Source organism: Sorex araneus, chromosome 3 (assembly GCF_027595985.1).
Source record: "Sorex araneus isolate mSorAra2 chromosome 3, mSorAra2.pri, whole genome shotgun sequence".
NCBI classification, from domain to species: Eukaryota; Metazoa; Chordata; class Mammalia; order Eulipotyphla; family Soricidae; genus Sorex; species Sorex araneus.
In genome coordinates, this window is record NC_073304.1 from 3,320,628 (window position 1) to 3,340,047 (window position 19,420).

The 19,420-nt window shown below is 61.4% G+C and overlaps 1 protein-coding gene across 1 annotated transcript in view; it reads left to right on the plus strand.

Annotated features, from left to right (window-relative positions):
• SETD3 (SET domain containing 3, actin histidine methyltransferase) overlaps positions 1-19,211 on the plus strand; it is a 34,311-nt gene extending 15,100 nt beyond the window's left edge. Inside the window, exons 6-13 of the mRNA XM_055131126.1 lie at positions 140-396; positions 11,800-11,858; positions 12,528-12,642; positions 14,247-14,321; positions 14,746-14,912; positions 15,443-15,528; positions 17,331-17,491; positions 18,070-19,211. Coding sequence (XP_054987101.1) covers positions 140-396; positions 11,800-11,858; positions 12,528-12,642; positions 14,247-14,321; positions 14,746-14,912; positions 15,443-15,528; positions 17,331-17,491; positions 18,070-18,459 — 1,310 coding nt within the window. The 3' untranslated portion in view covers positions 18,460-19,211. The remainder of the gene's footprint in view (positions 1-139; positions 397-11,799; positions 11,859-12,527; positions 12,643-14,246; positions 14,322-14,745; positions 14,913-15,442; positions 15,529-17,330; positions 17,492-18,069) is intronic.
• The last annotated feature ends 209 nt before the right edge of the window (positions 19,212-19,420 follow it).

The window sequence follows — 19,420 nt, forward strand, 5'->3', positions numbered from 1 at the left end:
GAGGGTCGCCAGACCTTTGTGCCTGTGACTTTAGATTTTCCGCGTCATCTTTGTGACGTCCGGAACTTGCTTTTCTCGGCTGCGCGGATGCCTCTCGCGGCGCGTGCGGGACTCACCGTCTCCCTTCTGCGTTCCCCAGGGCCCTTGTATTCGCAAGACCGGATCCTTCAGGCCATGGGGAACATTGCCCTGGCCTTCCACCTGCTGTGTGAGCGCGCCAACCCCAACTCTTTCTGGCAGCCCTACATCCAGACCCTCCCCAGCGAGTACGACACCCCGCTCTACTTTGAGGAAGAGGAAGTCCGCTACCTGCAGTGCACCCAGGCCCTGCACGACGTCCTCAGCCAGTACAAGAACACGGCCCGGCAGTACGCCTACTTCTACAGGGTCATCCAGGTGAGCCGCGTGCACGCTGGCGCCGGGCTTTGATTGATTGGTTTATTTTTCGTGATTTTTTTTTTCTTTTATAAAGTAGTTCATTTGGTTACATTTACTATTCGAACACCAATCCCAGCACCACGACACCTTCCCACCACCATATTTCGGGTGTTTCCATACCGACCCCGACCCCTGCCCCAAAGCAGAACCGAAGGAATATATTTTATATCGTTTGTTCTGAAAAACCGCTGAAAATGCTACAAAAAAGTCTCCTTAGAGGAAAGAGGGTGAGGATTGCTGTATTCCACCAGGGGCCACTAAGCCCTTCTGTAAGAGATCTCGGACATGTTGTTAGACGTCGGGCCTTGTGTGCTTTTATGCATCTGTAAAAGAATTCTCCCTCCATGACCGGTTGCCTCCTACCCTGAGCTCCACCAGATGTGGTGCTGCTCCTGGAGTGTGGGTAGCGTGTGTGGCAGGGAGTCACGTGGCTGCAAATGTAGCCGCGCGGCCCAGTGATAGGTTCACTGGTGGGTGAGGCTCGGCCCGAGTGTGGAGAGTGGCCGTGAGCGTGGCAGCCGCTGAGTTCTGGGAGGTTCCAGCTGCCGGGACTGGGTCCCTTGGGGCGGGGTGGGCTCCCACCCCCTGCTCGGGGTGCCCAGAGTGAAACAGTGTGGTACGGGGTCCGGCGACATGGTCATCACATTGTGCTTCTGAAATGAAAGGCATGACCCTCCCTCCCTCCCTTCTTTTCTCCTCCCCCCTCCCCTCCCTCCCTCCCTCCCTCCTTCCCTTTCTTTCTGTGTTTGGAGCCACACCCAGGCATGCGCTGGTTTTCTCCTGGCTCTGTGCGTGGTGGGGGCGCGTGTCACTCCTGGCAGTGCTTGACGGACCCTGTGTGGTGCCGGGGACGGAGTACATGGCAGACCCTTCCCTCCTGTGCCGTGTCTCTGGCCTCGCTCTTTCCGTTTCCACAGCGGTGTCTGTGACCCACTTGCGAGTGTCTGACCTTAGCGATGTTGAGTGCAGTCATTCCTAAGCTCAGTGTTTCTGCACAACAAAGAGAGGACAGTGTCCAGGTGTCAGACTGCAGGACGGTGCTCCACGGCCGCGAGTCCCGGGAGTTTCCGGCCCCTCGGGGGGCTCTTCAGATAGGTCAGTTCTGAGACCCTGGCATCGAAGTCCCTGAGTTAGGAGACTGATTCTGTGTGTCTTTCCACCCGAACTGGGTGTTCTGAAGCCTGATTGAGTTACGCAGCAGCGATGCACAGGAACGCCCAGGTAGACGGAGCCCGGCGGGCCGGGTGACTCAGCAGCAGGTCGGGCGCTGGCCTGGCCAGCAGCTGGCCCGACTTGGATCGCCAGCACCACGTCTGGCCCCGGGCACGACCAGACTCGGGGATCAGGAGACACGGCTGAGGGGGGCTCAGAGCTTCCTCCAGCCGCAGAGACCCACAGAGACCCGCAGAGACCCGCAGAGACCCGCAGAGACCCTGCAGAGACCCTGCAGAGACCCTCAGAGACCCTGCAGAGACCCGCAGAGACCCTCAGAGACCCACAGAGACCCTGCAGAGACCCTGCAGAGACCCACAGAGACCCTGCAGAGACCCTGCAGAGACCCTCAGAGACCCTGCAGAGACCCTCAGAGACCCGCAGGGACCCTCAGAGACCCTCAGAGACCCTGCAGAGACCCGCAGAGACCCACAGAGACCCGCAGAGACCCGCAGAGACCCCGCAGAGACCCCGCAGAGACCCGCAGAGACCCCGCAGAGACCCCGCAGAGACCCATAGAGACCCGCAGAGACCCGCAGAGACCCATAGAGACCCGCAGAGACCCCGCAGAGACCCCGCAGAGACCCTCAGAGACCCCGCAGAGACTTGCAGAGACCCGCAGAGACCCACAAAGACCCACAGAGACCCCCGCAGAGACCCGCAGAGACTCGCAGAGACCCGCAGAGACCCACAGAGACCCGCAGAGACCCTCAGAGACCCTCAGAGACCCCGCAGAGACCCCGCAGAGACCCACAGAGACCCGCAGAGACCCTCAGAGACCCCGCAGAGACCCGCAGAGATCCGCAGAGACCCGCAGAGACCCTGCAGAGACCCTGCAGAGACCCCGCAGAGACCCATAGAGACCCGCAGAGACCCTGCAGAGACCCGCAGAGACCCATAGAGACCCGCAGAGACTCGCAGAGACCCCGCAGAGACCCGCAGAGACCCCGCAGAGACCCCGCAGAGACCCATAGAGACCCGCAGAGACCCCGCAGAGACCCCGCAGAGACCCTCAGAGACCCCGCAGAGACTTGCAGAGACCCGCAGAGACCCGCAGAGACCCACAAAGACCCACAGAGACCCGCAGAGACCCTCAGAGACCCGCAGAGACCCTCAGAGACCCCGCAGAGACTTGCAGAGACCCGCAGAGACCCGCAGAGACCCACAAAGACCCACAGAGACCCCCGCAGAGACCCGCAGAGACTCGCAGAGACCCGCAGAGACCCACAGAGACCCGCAGAGACCCTCAGAGACCCTCAGAGACCCCGCAGAGACCCCGTAGAGACCCACAGAGACCCGCAGAGACCCTCAGAGACCCGCAGAGACCCGCAGAGACCCTCAGAGACCCGCAGAGACCCGCAGAGACCCACAGAGACCCTCAGAGACCCTCAGAGACCTGCAGAGACCCCACAGAGACCCGCAGAGACCCCCAGAGACCCTCAGAGACCCGCAGAGACCCTCAGAGACCCTCAGAGACCTGCAGAGACCCCACAGAGACCCGCAGAGACCCCCAGAGACCCTCAGAGACCTGCAGTGCCCGTCCCAGGGGCCACAGGCAGGCGCGGGCAGCAGTCGCCAGCCCGGGCCCGGCCCTGAGCTGCTCTGGACGCCGCGTGCCCTGCAGCTCCGCGGCACAGGAGCACGGCCTGGAGTCCCGGCGTGTGCAGCCGTGCGGACAGACGGGACGAGAGCGCTCAGGGCGGGCCCAGGAGCAGGACACGGCTGGCTCGAGGGGCCGAGATGCCAGCTGAAACCTCAGCTCAGGAGCGTTTGAAAAAGCAGTGCAGAGGTGAAAGCAAAGGTCCTGGGGCCGCCCTCAGAGGGTGGAGGAAGTTGTGGGGATGCGAGGCCCTGGCTGTCCCTGGGTGCTTCCGGCCTCTGCCCCAGCGGCTGACTTTGCAGTGGGCGCCCAGGAGCCGGCCTCTGGGAGCAGGCAGACGCTGGCCAGCATCGGGGGATAGCCCAGAATTCAGTGAGAGAAGAATTGGGACGCGGCCCTCAGGCGGGCCCAGTGCTGTGCTGAGAGGCTGGGGCAGCTGCCCCGCCTGCCCGGGGGAGGGCGCAGGCCGCGGTAGGGTGCGGGCCCGACAGCCGGACTCACCTGTCTACTTAGTTACTTAGTCTGTACTTTTGCTTTTTGGGCCACAGCAGCATTGCCCAGGGCTGGCTCCTGGCTCTGCACCCAGGGCTCACTCCCAGCGATGCTTTGGGGACCCGATGGGATACCGGGGATCGAACCCGGGTTGGCCGTGTGCAAGGCAGACGCCCTCCCCGCTGTGCTGTCGCCCTGGCCCCTAACTGTTCAGTTTGGAACTTAGAGATAGACCTTAGGATGCCCCGAACAGAAGGGGCGTGTCGGGAAGCTGCCAGCAAATGTGGGGCTGGGACCCTGTCGCTCCCCCCCTGCCACAGCCCGCGCCCGGGCTCCTTCCCCTCGGAGAAAGGAGCGGGATTCCCGCGGGGGGCAGGGCAGCTCCCGGCCTCCTGCGTGGCCCCAGCGGGCAGCTGTGCTGCGGGCCAGCTCCCTCCCGGCTCTGCGTGGCCGCGTCTCGGCCTCCGGGCCGGCACTCCCTGCTTCCGTGCCGCGGGCCGGCTCCCTCCCGGCTCTGCGTGGCCGAGTCTCGGTCTCTGGGCCGGCACTCCTGCTTCCGTCTCTCCCCAGTTTCCGTGTTTGCACTTCAGTTCTACTGTATCTTGCTCGCGGGTGGATTTTGACTCCCACGTGTGCGCACACAGGATGCACGCGTGTGCACCTATGCTTGGTCACGCTGGGAAAGCAGCCCCCGTCCCGGGGGAGCAGGGGAGGAAACACGCTGCTCCCTGCCGTGTTTAGAGTCACCTCCCACGGCCGCTGCGCCGCTTCTCCTCCGGCCCTTCCTGGTTTTTCTTTTCTTTCCCTGGGCTTTGGGCCACACCCAGGGGCACTGAGGCTGACTCCTGGCTCTGTGCTCAGAAATCACTGCTGGACCATGTGGGCTGTCAGGGGTAGAACCCGGTCGGCCTCGTGCGGGGCAAGCGTCCTTCCTGCTGTCCTCCCTGGCCCCTCCTCTGGCCCCTCCTGGACCCCAAGCAGTCAGCACTGTGGAGCGAGCAAAATGGGAGACTGTGTTCAGGCCGCGAAGCTTGTCGAGGAGCTGGTGCTTGCCCTGCGGGCTGGTGGCCTGTGACCGACGTTCCCAGGGTGTTCCTCACGTGGCCCAGTGGTGCTCACTGGAGGGTGTGTGTCCCAGTGGGGAGGGGGGTGTGCGAGTGTGCGGTGGGGTTGAATGGGAGGGGCACTGTGGCCGGGGGTGTAACAGACCCTTTCCCCCTCTTTATTGGACCGCCCGAGATACACAGTCACAGAGTTGGTCGCGATGGGGTTTCGGCCATGCAGTGTCCGACACTCGTCCCTTGGTGATCTCCCAGCACCAGTGTCCCCAGTGTCCCTCCCGCCGTCCCCTTCCTGCCTCTGGCAGACGCTTCTCTCGCCCTCCCTCTCTCTCTCTCTCTCCCCCACCCCCTTTTGGGCATTATGAGTTGCGTCCCGGCACTGAAAGGTTACCCTGTCAGTCCCTTGTCCTGCTTTCTGCACGCAGTTCTTGTCCGGGGTGACCGTTTCCATCTTTCTTTGTCCTCGTGGTCCCCCGCCGTCCCTGCAGGCAGGCTGCCAGCTGTGGCCCAGCCCTCCCGGCCTTGCTCCTACTGGCCTTGGCCGTTCGTCCCATACTCTGTGTTTCTGTCTTCCACAAACTCGTCCAGTCATTCTGGGCCTGTCCCTCTCCCTCTGACTCATTTCACTCTCATTTCACCTGCCGTGGCCATCCATGTGTCAACACATTTCATGACTTCGTTTTTCCCGGTGGCCATGACATGACAGGACCCTTAAACACTGTTGTGAATCGTGGTACCTCAGTCAATTTTTTTTTTCTCTTTTGGGTCACACCCAGCAGTGCTCAGAGGTCACTCCTGGCTTTGCAGGAATTACCCCGGGCGGTGCTCAGGGGACCATATGGGATGCTGGGAATCGAACCCGGGTCGGCCGCGTGCAAGGCAAACGCCCTACCTGCCGCGCTATCGCTCCAGCCCCTCAGTCAATTTTAAAATCTAAAAATGAAGTTTGTTGATTTCTCCCTGCCCCTCCTTCCCTGCCCTGTGCTGGGTGATGGGGGTTGTTCACGTGCGGCGTGGCCTGCACACTGGGCGCACGCGTGGGCGTAGCGTGGGGCCACGGGCCTGTCCTGGTGGTGGCACCAGGCGCAGGACAGCAGAGCCACGAAGGGCTCAGCGAGCGACCATGGCCCGGCCCGAGGCCGCCCGTTAGAGACTGCGTCAGACCTGCGTCTTCTCTGCGTCTCAGCAGCTTTCAAGTCAGCGTAAACCTGGGCGTACGGATTTCAGCGTCTCCCGTGAAACATTTCATCTTGGTTTTGCGTGGGGGTCACACCCAGCAGTACCCAGGGGTCGCTCCCAGTGGGACACGGGGGATGCCAGGGCTGAACCCAGGGCTCCAGCCCTTAAGCGCCCCCCCGGCCCCCGCCATTACTTCACCTTGGAGTGACTTTGTAAATTTACTGAACAGCAGTGCGAATCCCCCACTAATCTTGTTTCCTTGATTAAAATGTGTATTACGTAGTAATATACATTTTGTTAGGAAATTAAACATGTATAGATGAAAACAATCTAGATTTAATGTGTATTGATGGATTATGTTGAGTGAATTCAAAGACCTTCTATGATGAAGAATTCAGTGAAGGGCGAATGTAATCTGTGTTTAAAAATAAAGGGTTGGGGGTCCGGAGTGGTAGGACAGCATGTGGGATGCTTGCTTTGCACAGGGCCGACCGCAATGGGTCCCACCCCTAAGCATCACCAAGTGTGGCCCCAAAATAAAACAAAACTAAAATCTTGGCTGGAGAGATGGTCGGAAGGATGGGGGTGCAGCTGCACACATGAAGGTCTGAGTGCACTGCCCAGCACCCCGTGGTCCAAACCTGACCCCCCAAATTGTAGCATGTAGCACTGTCACCGTCATCCCGTTGTTCATCGATTTGCTTGAGTGGGCATCAGTAACGTCTCCATTGTGAGACTTCTTGTTACTGTTTTTGGTTTATCGAATACGCCAGGGGGAGCTTGCCAGCTCTGCCATGTGGGTGGGATACTCTCTGTAGCTTGCCGGGCTCTCTGAGAAGGATGGAGGAATCGAATCCAGGTCGGCCGTGTGCAAGGCAAACGTCCTACCTGTTCTGTTGTGCTATCGCTCCAGTCCCAAATTAATAGAGTTAAATAGGCCAGTCTTAAATATTGAAGTCTTCCCTCTAAGAGCCAAAGACACGAACCATGCTTGATTCCGGTTCATGTTCATCAGAGTGGAATTCTGGGTTTAGTAACTGTTTTGCATCTAGAACAGTTTCCCAGGGTGGATGGTAGCGCCCCCTGGGGGCGGAGCCCGGAACTGACGGGGCGCTGTGGGTGGCCTGGGTGCAGGCAGGGGGGGCACTTTCTGTTCCCTGTAAATCGGAAGGGCCGTGCCCGGTCCTGGCTCTCCAGCCTCAGAGTGAGGTGAGGGGCCTCACCCAGCGATGCTCAGGGCTCACCCCTGGCTCTGCACACAGGAGTCACTCCTGGAGGCGCGGAAGATCATATGGGATGCTGGGGACTGAACCCTGGTCCAACCTGGGTCGAATGTTTGTAAGGCCAATCTCAAGGTCTGTAGCTCCGCCCTCTATCCCCTCCCCTTTTTTTTCTGTTTGGGTCACACCCGGCGATGCTCAGGGGTTACTCCTGACTCTGCACTCAGGATTTACTCCTGGTGGTGCTTGGGGGACCATATGGGATGCTGGGAGTCGAACCCAGGTCAACCATGTGCAAGGCAAACGCCCTCCCTGCTGTGCTATCGCTCCAGCCCCGCACCCCCTTGTTTTCATCTGAGAAGAGGGCGGTGGGCCAGGTCCCGGGGAGCCTGTCCGCGTCGTGCAGGGGCCCAGCAGCCTGTGAGAGCCGCTGTTCCCAGGACAGGGCCCTGCAGGACCCGCGGGAGTGTCCCCTCTGCCCCCCTTTCCTCCTCCCGACCCTGAGGACCCCCGCTTCCTACTGGCTCGCTTCTTCCCGCCCCTTGCAGCCCCTGGGCTGGGTGCAGGGTTGGGGGTCAGCCTTCAGCGCGGCCGCGCAGAGCTCCCCGTCTGCTTTCTCTGCAGTTGGCCGAGGGCTTCCCGGGGGCGGGGTGGAGGGGGCTGCCCAGCCCTGGCCTGGCTAGGACGTGTCCGGGCTGCTCCATGCTGAGCTGGGCTCCCGGCTCCCACGTTTCCGCTTGCATCGTGCGGGAAGGTGGTCCTGAAGCCCTCGGGGCTTTCTCGAGGGGCCTCGCCTTCACCCCACTGCCCCTCGAGAGCCAGCTCAGGCAGGCGGGTAAGATGCAACCGGGTTTATTTGGGAGAAGAAGTTTAGCCCACAGAGCTGTGGGTTTGACGGGCGCAGACCAGGAGGAGCCTGTGAATCAGGGTTCGAGGGGCCAGCACTTGCAGCCCTGGGCGCGTGTGTCTGGAGGGACGGTCGCTTCTGCCCTGGGGCAGTGGTCGAACCTGTGGTGCAGTGTTGGCGCTCACATTCCTGCAGGCCCTCGTGGGTGCTGCCCCCCTCAGCTGCCTCCCCGGACCTGGGGAGATCAGGCCCAGCCCCCGTGCTCCGCTTCCTCCTTCCTGTTCCCTCAGGGGGTCTTGATTTTCCTTTGTGTCAGATGTGCTTCTTTTGAGAATCAGTTCAGGGAATTTCTCGTCTTCTGTTTATGGAAGTGTTTATTGCTGTCTGTCTTGATTTTTCAAATGCTGATTATTTTTTTTAATGTGATTTTGTAAAAAAAAAAAAAAAAAAGCAAAAAGAAGGGGGAAAAAATAACATGCCTTGCCTCAAAGATCTCTCTCCCCCCCTACCCCTCTCCCCAAGCAAATGTCTCCACAGCAGGACTCACGTGACATGAGTCCGGCCCGCTCTGGTCGTGGACCGGCTGCAGGCTCGAGGTGTGTGGTCCCCTCGGCACGCGCGGGCACGCCTGTACCCCCGTTCTGATCCACCGAGCACATTTGCATGCTCTGCCGTAGCCGCCGCCACCTTTTATACTTTATTAAATATCTGTCAATTATAAATATCAAGGTTTTACATTAATGTCAAGATAGTACATCAAAAATTCATGGAATATGTGACTTTTTCCAAGGGTATTTAATACTTAATGCATTTGTGTCATTTTTCTTTCCCGAGATATTGACAGGTTTTATTAAGTGTTTGTTAGGGAGATTTCACTTTTATCAAGGGACTATAAAGAGAAGCTGCATGCTAAATCAATTTTTTAAAGCCAGAATACTGTTCATTTTTCTCCTCTTCAAATGCTTGTAATCCATAGGTTTTATTTAAATTTCTCCTCGGTTTATTTTTGTTTTATTTGAGTGATAGAACTTTAATAAGGATCAAGTATACTGACTGTCGTGGTTTTTAATTTCCTTAAGCAGAGCTCCCAGGCCCATGCAATATGGTAAATTCTTCAAAATGTCATACTTACATATTTAACAATATTACTTCTTTTTATTGAAGCCAAACAAATGATTTTAGATATTAATCTTCCCCAAACAGAGTGATTATTTTGTACCAGGTACGATATTACTGAGTCTCCTTCTGAAGACCGCCTTCAGGGAGGGGCGGGGCGGGCCGGGCTGCCCGCCCGCTCGCCTTAAGAAAACAAGAATCCTCTTTGCAAAGCTCCTTCCTCTGCCCTCAGGCGTTTATGATCCACTCAAAAGGGCAGCCCTGAAAAATCGGCGGAGCCTTTTGGGGAGTCTCCGGTCTTGTCTTCTTGGGGGGCGGCCAGAGGCGGGGAGGCCCGGGGCGGCTCCTCCTGGGCCTGTGTGCCTGCGAGGTGCCACCTGTGCTGTCCGTCCCCAGCTGTGTCCACCCTGAGTCCCCCTGAGCGGCCCGGAATGCAGGCGAGGTGTCGGGGTTCTTGTCCATTTCCCCAGGATTTGTGGAAATATTTCGGAAGTCGAGGCCCACGTGCAAATCATTTTCGACACACGCAGTTTCCAGGTCCTTGTGCAGTGCCCCGAGGGGCTCCTAAGAGGTGGGGGCTTGTTTTCCCAGAGGCCACGCGTCGCACGGGAGAAGCTCCAACGGCGGCCGTCCTCCGTCCGGTCCCCGTGGGGTCCTCGGCCCGGTGGCTGCAGCCGAGAGCCCTGGGGAGACGGAGCGTGTCCGGCCACGGCCAGTAGGTGGCGGTAGTGCCACGGCGGCGAGGCCTGGCGGAGGAAGTGGCCCCCGCGCTCCGGCTGTCAGAGCCCGCTTCGGTGTCGACGCTAAGTGCCTGTGTCTTCCGCAGAACAGCTTTTTATACCAGAATTATGTGCAGTCGGCACACCCTATTTTTTTTTTTCAGGCAGATAAGAACAACGATTTCTAACAGACTCTTGAAAATATTACATAACCCAGTAGCTAAAACAATCTCCCGTTAATGGGGGGAAAGCGTTTGCACATTTTCATTCCCCAGCTCTCCCTGGGGCTTCGCCGGGGCTGGACGCCGGGGCCTCCGGTGAGAGATTAGACGGACTCGGGGGGCTGCGGGCTGGCGCTGGCTTCCCGGCCCCCGGCCGCGGAGCTGCCTCGCTACGCGGTGGGTCCAGGATCTCTGAGTTTAGAAGTGCTTCTGGATCTCCCGGACCAGTTTTGACAGGTGCCCCTTTCCCCTCCCGACTCAGGGGGTCCAGCCCGGTGGGGCTGGTTTGTGGCAGTGGCAGGATTTAGCCTGGGACTTCAGCTTCCGGGGCCTTCTGCAGAGTGACGATGCCAGTGTGAAGTAACAGAGCCAGCCATGGAAAGGCCCCCCCCTGCCCCCAGAGACCCCTGCGGTGACAAGTTCATTTATCAGGAGAGAAAGAAAATGCACTTGAGCACGCCAGTGCTTCCTTGGCTTTGCTCTCCAAAGGCTCTGGCCGCCCTGGTCTCCTGTCCTGCCCAGTTCCCTCTGGCCGGGGACCGTGGGCGTGTCCGTTCTTACTTTCCCGAGACGTCCCGAGCCACCCGCTTGCTGGCCTTTGCGGAGGGCTGCAAGGGTGAGTGGCTCCAGGCCCGGGAGCTGAGTTTCACCCACTCCTCCGATATTGTTATTATTATTTTCCCCCCAACACAGGATTTTCTGCATTTCCTGTAGCAGCTTGAGAATGCCCCGGGGCACTGTGTTATTTTACATATTGACTTAAAATATATCATCTTTCATTTCACTGTGATTAGCATGACATTTAAAAATCGCCTGTTTTCATAGTTTTGAATTTTTTTTTTCCTTCCGAAGGGTTAAAACCAGGCTAAGGCTTAGGAAGGGCCTAGCCGCTCCAGCCCTTTGTGGTGTAGAATTTGCCTAAAATCCTGCGCTCCCCAGCCCGAGCTTTTGTTTCCTAATTGATCTGCGGTTTGCGCCTCCACTTCTCCCTCCTCCCGTCCAGACCCCGGTGCCTGGCTATCAGTCAGCCCGCGCTGGACAGCAGAGGCCCGTGGGCGCCTTGAGCCCACCTCGGGTCTTTGCTCCCTCCGCAGAAATCTGTCCGGCAGACGGGCGGGCGGGCGGCCTGCACCGCGGGCACAGATTCCTGCCGTCCCCAGAAGTTTCTCAGCGCCGGGAAGGCCGGGGTGGGGGCGGGGCGAGTCTTGGAGAGACGCTGAGCCACCAACAGTTTTCTCCGGAGCCTGAAGTTTTTTGATATTTCTACCAAGAGTTTCCACCTCCCCGACCCCCACCACGCAGCGGGGTGGGGCGGGGAATGGGGAGGGGGTGTCCGGGAGATAAAAAACAGAAAGAAAGCACCGGTTAAACGTGCTGCTCTGCATCTGGGCTGTGCGATCTCCGCTCCTGGCCGGGAGCATCTCAGGGGGACGGGCCCACCTTAAATTGCAATGTTGGGGCGGCGTCCGGGTTCTTGCACTGAAATAGGAAGCAGCAGATTTATGGCGGCTGCTGGGCACAACAAATTAAGTTGACAGTGATGTATGGGCGCGTCCTCGCGATGCCGTCCCCGCCGCGCCCGCTTCCTCGGGCCCTCGCTGGCTCGCCTCGGCGGCCCGTGATGAAATTGTGCTGACTGATCCCTGTTCTCGGTTCCTCTCCTCACCGTGCTCTCCGGACCCTCCGACGCCCAGACCCACCCTCACGCCAACAAGCTGCCCCTGAAGGAGTCCTTCACATACGAGGACTACAGGTTGGTTGGTGTGGGGTGGACCCATGTGGGCGTGGGTGCATGTGTGTGCGTGCACACGTGTGAGCGTGCGCTGTGTGTGGGTACACGTGTGTTGGTGCATGTGTGCGTGTGTACGTGTGTGTGCATGTGTGTTGGGAGGGGGGGGTCCAGTGGGTCTGCAGTCTTGGAAGTGGGCAAGTGGTGTCCATCCCTGGGACTTTGACTTTCCGTGGGACAGTTTAGAGCTCCGGAACAGACGGAGGGTCAGGGGACGCGTGTCCACGCTCTGCGGTGATGCCCGGGCTCGGGCGCGTGAGGCCGCTGTGCAGGGCCACCTCCCTCGCCAGTAGGTGATATCAGTGTCAAGTGGGGACATTCCGGAACAAAGAGCTGCAGTTCCCCTGCTCGCTCGTTAAAAATAGCAGCCCTCATTCTTAAGTCTTCCCCGGGCTCCCGTCAGATGGGTGGGGGGCGTTGCTCTTCACGGAGCCTTCAGCTTGCTGGAGAGCGGGCTGGGGGGGGTCCCCGGGGAGGGGAGTGAGCCCCCCCACCCCTCGCGATCTGCTCTCCCTGCCTCCCCCACCCCCTTCCCTGGTGCTCGGGAAACGCTGGCGGCACCTGTGAGTAGGAGGCTGCGGTGGGCAGGTCCCGGCGACTGGCCCCGTCACCCGCCTCTGCTCCCCCTCCCAGGTGGGCCGTCTCGTCCGTCATGACCCGGCAGAACCAGATCCCCACGGAGGACGGCTCGCGGGTGACCCTGGCGCTCATCCCGCTGTGGGACATGTGCAACCACACCAACGGCCTGGTGAGGACTCGGCCCCCGCTGGAGGAGCACTGGACACCGCCACACCCCACCCCTGCCCTCCCCTTCCCTGCAGCTGCCACGTGTCCCTGTGCTTTCCCGTCCCGTGTCCCCGGGGGTCAGCAGCCTGGGTCCCTGGCGTGGGGGGAGGGACGGGTGGGGGCCGAGGAGGAGGAGCAGCTGGGTGAGTGGAGGGGCCGGGGCCCAGTGCCGTCCCGGTCTGCCTCGGGGTTCCTTCCCCGTCCCCCTCCGCACAGGCTCTCTCTGCTCCCGCTGACGCTTTGTGGCTGGCCTGGAGGGCTGGGAGTGGGCTTGTGCTTGGGTCCCACGAAGCCCCAGGCGTGATGCCGAGTGGGGGCCGGGCAGGGGGGCCGACCTGCCGTCCTCGCAGCCCTCAGGGCGGAGGTGGCCGGGATTTCCTTAGCAATCAGATTGTGCGTTGTTTCTTTCACCCTCTCAGCGCTATTTTAGCCTGGTGCTGGCCAAGCCTGAGAGCAGTTTGAAATGTTTCCCCTTCAGGGGTGGGTCCTTGGTCCCCAGACTGGCCCTGGAGCTTGTTTCACGTTTGTGCAGTCAGAAGCACTTTCTCTGCTGAGGCAGACGGCCCCGTGCAGCCCAGACCTGCCCGCTCTCCTCTGCCCAGGACGAGGCTCGGGCCACCCCTGCAGCTGATGGTGCTGTTGCCCTGGGGTGCTGGGGGACTGCCCCGTGACCCCCACCCATGGGCCGGCCTGCGTCCCTCCTCCCGCGGGGCTGGCCAGGGTTTCCGAGAGGTTCCAGCAGGTGGCCGGCCCACCCCGAGGCGGTGCTGAGCAGCCCGTGCCCGAGTGGAGCCCTCGTCCAGTGTGGGCACCCGGCCTCACCCCTGCCCCAGCGTGGAGACAGGAGCCGACAGTGGGCCTTGCCCTGTGGGCCCGGCTGGAGGACAGGGGCAGGGGGTGGCCTCAGCGCCAGGGTCAAGTGTCGGGTTCAGAAACAGCCTTTCCCAGAGCCTCAGTTTCCCGGTGGCCAGAGAGTAAATGATGCAGGTCCTCCGGGGCCCCTGCTCTGGGTCTGCACCGTGTGCGCACACGCGTGTTTGTGGCCCACGGATCCAGTGGAGGGTGATGGTCCTCCAGAGACCCTGCTCCCATGGGGCACGGATCCATGCATGTGTCCATGTGTGTACTCAGGCTTGTGTTCGTGTGTGCGTGTCCACACGTGTCTGTTCATGTGTGTATTCATGCATGTGTGCCCATGTGTGCATTTGTGTGCATGTCCATATATGCACCCATGCTTGTGTCTGTATACATGTCCATACATGTGTCCGTGTGTGTCCTTGCATGTGCCATGTGTGTCTGTGCATATCCATACATGTATCCATGTGTTTCTGTGACCATACGTGTATGTCCATGCATGTGTCCATTCGTGTGCATGTTCACAAGTGTGGCCATGCATGTGTCCATGTGTGTACATATCTGTGTGTGTGCAGAGGAAGCTCTTCCGGTCAGATGTAGGGTCTCCCTGGCACTTTCTGGGGTGCACAGTGGCATCCTTGGGTCCCTCTGGCCACTGTCCCCCTCGGGGGCTGCCGCCTCCTCGGGCTCCAGCTGCCGCCCCCTCCCCAGATCACCACCGGCTACAACCTGGAGGATGACCGCTGCGAGTGCGTGGCGCTGCAGGACTTCCGGGCCGGAGAGCAGGTGGGGGTCCGCGTGCGGTGAGTGGGGCCGGGCGGGGAAGTCGGGGCCGGGACTCGGCAGTTTGTTTCCCTGTGTGTGGGCCCGGCCGTGTTGCGGGGGCGGCAGGCAGTGCCCGCGGACTGCTTCAGTTTCTGAGACTGGACGGGGGGAGGCCCAGCCGAGGGTGGGTCAGCAGGAGGCCCCGGGGGACGTGGACGTCGGGTGACCATGAGCTCTGTGTCAGCGTGCGTGGGCAGGGACCGTGTCGGGGACAGACCGTCTGCGTCCGGCTCAGTCGCAGGCTGTGGGTGGCCCCGAGGCGGCCTCGGGGGAGGGGTGTGGCGCTGGGGGGGGTGTACCCGCGAGGTGGGCTGCCCGGCGGGCTCCTGAGAACGGATGTTAAGTGTCTCTCCTGTCCCTTTATCTCCCCTTTGCTGCATCTCAGATTTACATTTTCTATGGCACTCGGTCAAACGCAGAGTTTGTGGTCCACAGTGGCTTTTTCTTTGACAATAATTCACACGACAGAGTGAAAATCAAACTCGGCGTGAGCAAGAGTGACCGGCTGTACGCCATGAAGGCCGAGGTCCTGGCCCGCGCCGGCATCCCCACGTGAGTAGGGGGCGCCACAGCGGGCCCCCAGCGTGACCCCCTGCCCCGTCCCTCCCGCCTCAGTCTCGGATGGTGCCTCCTCCGCAGGGAGTCCAGGGATTTTGGGCTGAATTCTCCGAGATTTGGCTGCGTTTGGGTGCAGAATGATAAACAGCGAATTAACAGCGAATGATGATTTATTAGCTCCCCGGGGAGTGGAGGAACCATTCTTAATGATAATGGATTATCCCGACCTTTTTTAATTGAACGTGTCAATATTTGATGAATGATTAGAAGGGGACCCGGTCATGGATCCGACCGTTCTCAGTGGCCGGGGCTGTTGTAGTGACCGGCTTCGTCCTGCGGGCGCTCCTGGTGCAGCCGGAGTGGACTCTTGTCCCGCGCTCCAGCGGGCCTTGTAGCCCAGGGCTGGTCTGCGCCCCCGAGAGCCCCCGCCCCGTCCCAGCCCCTGTTGGAGCCACGAGGGCCCTGCCCCGGGGGCCTGGGGAGCCGCGAGGGCCCTGCCCGCTCACCCTCCTCCTCCCTGGCAGCTCCAGCGTCTTCGCCCTGCACGTCACTGAGCTGCCCATCTCTGCCCAGCTGCTGGCCTTCCTCCGCGTCTTCTGCATGACCGAAGGTAATTGCTTCCGGGGCAGGGGAGCCCCCGTTGGCTTTGCCTGCCGAGAGGGAGGCGGGGCGGCTCCGTGGACGGCTTTCGAGTGCCCGGTGCCCTGGGCCGGAGCAGAGGCACGGCACCCCCAGGGACACCCCGCCCACGGATTTCCCTCCCCGAGCCTCACAGTGCCCGGCCACCTGCCCTTTGCTCAGGCCAGAGTTGGGCTCGGGCCCGAGGCCCCTCCCCTTGGCGCGTCAGGAGCAGTTCCCCGGTGTGGCCCCAGGTCTCCTGTGACGCTGGCACAGCACCGTCGGGCCTGCTCCTGGGCAAGGCAGCCTGTGCTCGTCCCGGCCGGCAGACACCTGGGTTCTGGGTGTACTTGTGTGAGTGCGTGTGTGTACGTATGTGTGAGTGTGCATGTGTGAGTATGTGTATGCATGTGTGAGTGTGTAGATGTGTGAGTGTGCATGTGAGTGCGTGTGCACATATCTATGTATGCATGCATGTGTACCTATGTGTGTGTGTGTGTGCAAGTGTGTACGTGTGTGTGTCTGTTCATTGCTACCCTCTGCTCTTCCCGACCCATGGGCCCCGGGGCCCTGTGTGCACAGGTGCATGTGTCAGAGCATGTTTGTACCCATACGTGTGTGCTGTTCTGTCCTGTGCTGCTCCGACCCACTGTCCCCGGGGCTGTGTGTCCACATGTGTCCATGCACACGAGCCCAGCAGCATGGCCTGAGAAAGCGCGTGTGAGTTGTTGGGTGGGAGGGAGCCGCGCCCCAGGATGGCTGTGGGCATCGAGTCGGCACGCAGGGGCCGCTGCCCCCTCCTGGCCTGCCAGCAGCTGCTCCGCAGTGCGCTCTCCAGCGCCAAACGGCAGGAACCCGGGTCCGTGGAGCAGTACTGCCCAGGCCCGCGCGGGCACACACTGGACTGCAGGGCAGACGCGCCTCCTGGGGTCCGAGCACCGGCCTGCGCCCCCTCCCGTGAGCCCGGGGCGGCCTCCTGGGCCTTTGACTCTGTCCACAGCTGGCCTGGGCCCCTCCACTTTGTACTCGGTGCGTGGTTCCTGCCCCGGGCTCCTCGGCGCTGGGCTCTGGGGGGAGCGTCCCCAGCACTGCCAGGGCCCCTCACCGCCCCGCTACGCTTCAGACCTGTCGAAATTTAAAAAAGGTCGAAAGCTAAAAGCTTGGTTTTCTGAGGCGTATTGTGAGTGTTTATTAATACATAAGAAGGGAAACAAGACTAGCTTCTATTTTCTTTTCAAAAAATAAAACCCCACCGAAGTGGGGTCCTCGGGGCCCGACGTGCTCCTCCTCAGTCCTGCCGGGACCCCCACGGCGCCTCGGCTCTCCCGGCGCTGTCGGGGCTTTGGCTGCCGGCAGGGGCTGCTTTGGTGGCAGCTCCCGGGTACCGAGAGGGCACGGGGGGTGGGGGTGGGGGGGCAGCTCTCAGGGCAGCGTTGGCCAGTGTGGGGCCCGCCGGGGACCCCGGAGCTTGCGCGTTGCTGAGCTTCCTCACCCAGCGCCCGTGTGAAGGGTCGACGCGCGCGTGTGCGTCTCCTTCCTCCTGAGCCTGTCGGGCAGAGGCCGCGGCGCCCACCGTCCTGATCGGCCCTGCTGCCTCGGCCCCGTGTGCCAAGGGGAGCCGGGTGCTGTGGTACGCCCGCTGCCCGGGAGCCGTGTCCGCGCGGGTGTGCGGGTGGCGGGTGTGGCCGCACACGGCGGGGTTCTCCGCGCAGCGCGTGGGACTGAGTGACCCCGCAAAGCCCAGGCCGTGTCCAGTCGGACCCCTCACGGCCGCCGCACGCGTGTGTGTTGCAGAGGAGCTGCGGGAGCACCTGCTGGGCGAGAACGCCATCGACAGGATCTTCACGCTGGGCAACTCCGAGTACCCCGTCAGCTGGGACAACGAGGTCCGGCTCTGGACCTTCCTGGAGGACCGCGCCTCGCTGCTCCTCAAGACCTACAAGACCACCATCGAGGTGAGGCCAGGGGCTCCCCGGGACCCGAGCTCCCTCGCCCCGAGGGGCCGGCCTGGCCCTGTGCTCGGGGGTCACTCCCGGCCGCGCCCGGCGTGCGCCTCCCCCGCTCTGAGCTCCCCGGGCCCCGGTTTCTCCTTTAAGCGACATTTTGGGTACGTTTCTCCTAAGGGTTTAGCAGTGTTGTGTTTGACAGGTTCCGCTTGCTTCTGTGGTATCTTTGTCGGAACCGCGCACTCCTTCCCGAGCTCTAGGAAGGATTTTTCTATTGTTCCTGTTGAGCCCGTCACCACCCCCGCCCCAGGGTGGCTTTCGAGCGAGCACTGTTGGCTCGAGGGTCTTCTCAGTTGACTTTTTTTTTTTTTTTGGTTCTGGTTTTTGTGTTTGGTGTGACTCATAGAGGGTAAAGCGGCCCCCAAGTGTTGTGTTTCAGATGTCAGTGTGTACGGTCACGCAGCCGCCCTCACGGTCAGGTTCTAGAGCCTTCTGTGTCCGCACCCCCGCCCCCCCCCCCCGTCCCTGCCGTGCCGGTGTTGCGGGTGGCGGCGCCCGCAGCCCCGCGTCTGCTCTCTCTGCCCCAGGAGGACAAGGCCTTTCTGCAGAGCCCCGGGCTGTCCCCGCGCGCCGCCATGGCCGTGAAGCTGCGCCTGGGCGAGAAGGAGATCCTGGAGAAGGCCGTGAGGAGCGCGGCCGCCAGCCGGGAGCACTTCCGCAGGCAGATGGAGGCGGCGGCCCCGCTGCCCAAGTACGAGGAGAGCGGCCTGGGGCTGCTGGAGGCCGGCGGGGCTGACTCACGGCTGCCCTCGGGCCTGCGGAACCTGGACGGGGCGGCGGGGGGGCAGGAGGCCCTGACGCACCGGCTCGTCAACGGGGACAGTGCCATCCCCAACGGGACCCGGCCCGACCAGGAGGACTCCCCCGCGGGCGCCAGAGAAGGCGCTTCCGACGGCGCCGGCGGGCTCCGGGGGTAGCTCGGGCGGCGCGGCTGGCGGGCGTCCGGGCACGTGCCGGCTGCTTTCTGCAGAGAGGAAAATACGTTTTTTGCTGCTTTCTACGAAATGATTTTTTTTAAGTTATTTAAGATACCTGGCTTCCCTTTCTGATTGAGATTGCCATCTCGCGCCGGGGAGCTGGCGCGGGAGGCGGGCGGGCGGGCGCGGTTCCCCCGTGCCCACCACTGCCAGCCACTCCCCCCAGCCCCCAGCCACGGGGCCGCGGGCCGGGCGGGGCCGGAGGGGGCACCCGGCAGGCCTGCGTGAGGCCGGATGCGGGAGTCTGTCAAAATCCCCCCCCAGCGCCCCACCGCCAAAAAAACAAGAAACTCACCCCAGTACCCAAAGAAGGTAAGGTGGCGGGCGGCCTTATGGTTCCTAGTTTCAACGTTGACACCCCAGACTCTGAGCACTCGCTTCTCTCGCGATTTCTAAAGACCTGTTTAGCTTTTGCGTTCTGTTCCACTGTATTAAGAACTCTCCCTTCCCCCGGAGTCCGAGTGGGCCGAGCACCCCCCGGTGCTGGCCCTGACGGCAAGGTGAGGCCGTTGGTTCCGGCGGGGTAGGGGACAGGCGGCGCCCTCTACCCCCCCGGCGGCCCCCGTGTGCCCTGCCCCCGCCCTGTGGCTGAGCTCACGGCAAGGGGGCCCCCAGCTTTCCTGGTTTTCACAAGCTAGACCTTTTCAAAGCTACACTTTTGAGGAAAAAGCTTTATTAAAAGGAAAACGTGACCAACGCGTCTGTCTGTTCCTTTGCTCCGCAGCGGGCCAGGCCCTTCCGCGGCCCTTTGGATGGAGCTCCTGTGAAACCAGGTCACCAGCCGCACAGGCAGAATTGCCGCCCTAGGGTGACTGGGACTCAGGACAGGGACCGGCCCGGGGCCCCAGGAGACATCACGGTGTTAGGAGGCCTGGAAAGGCTTGGGGAGGGGGGGCCAGGA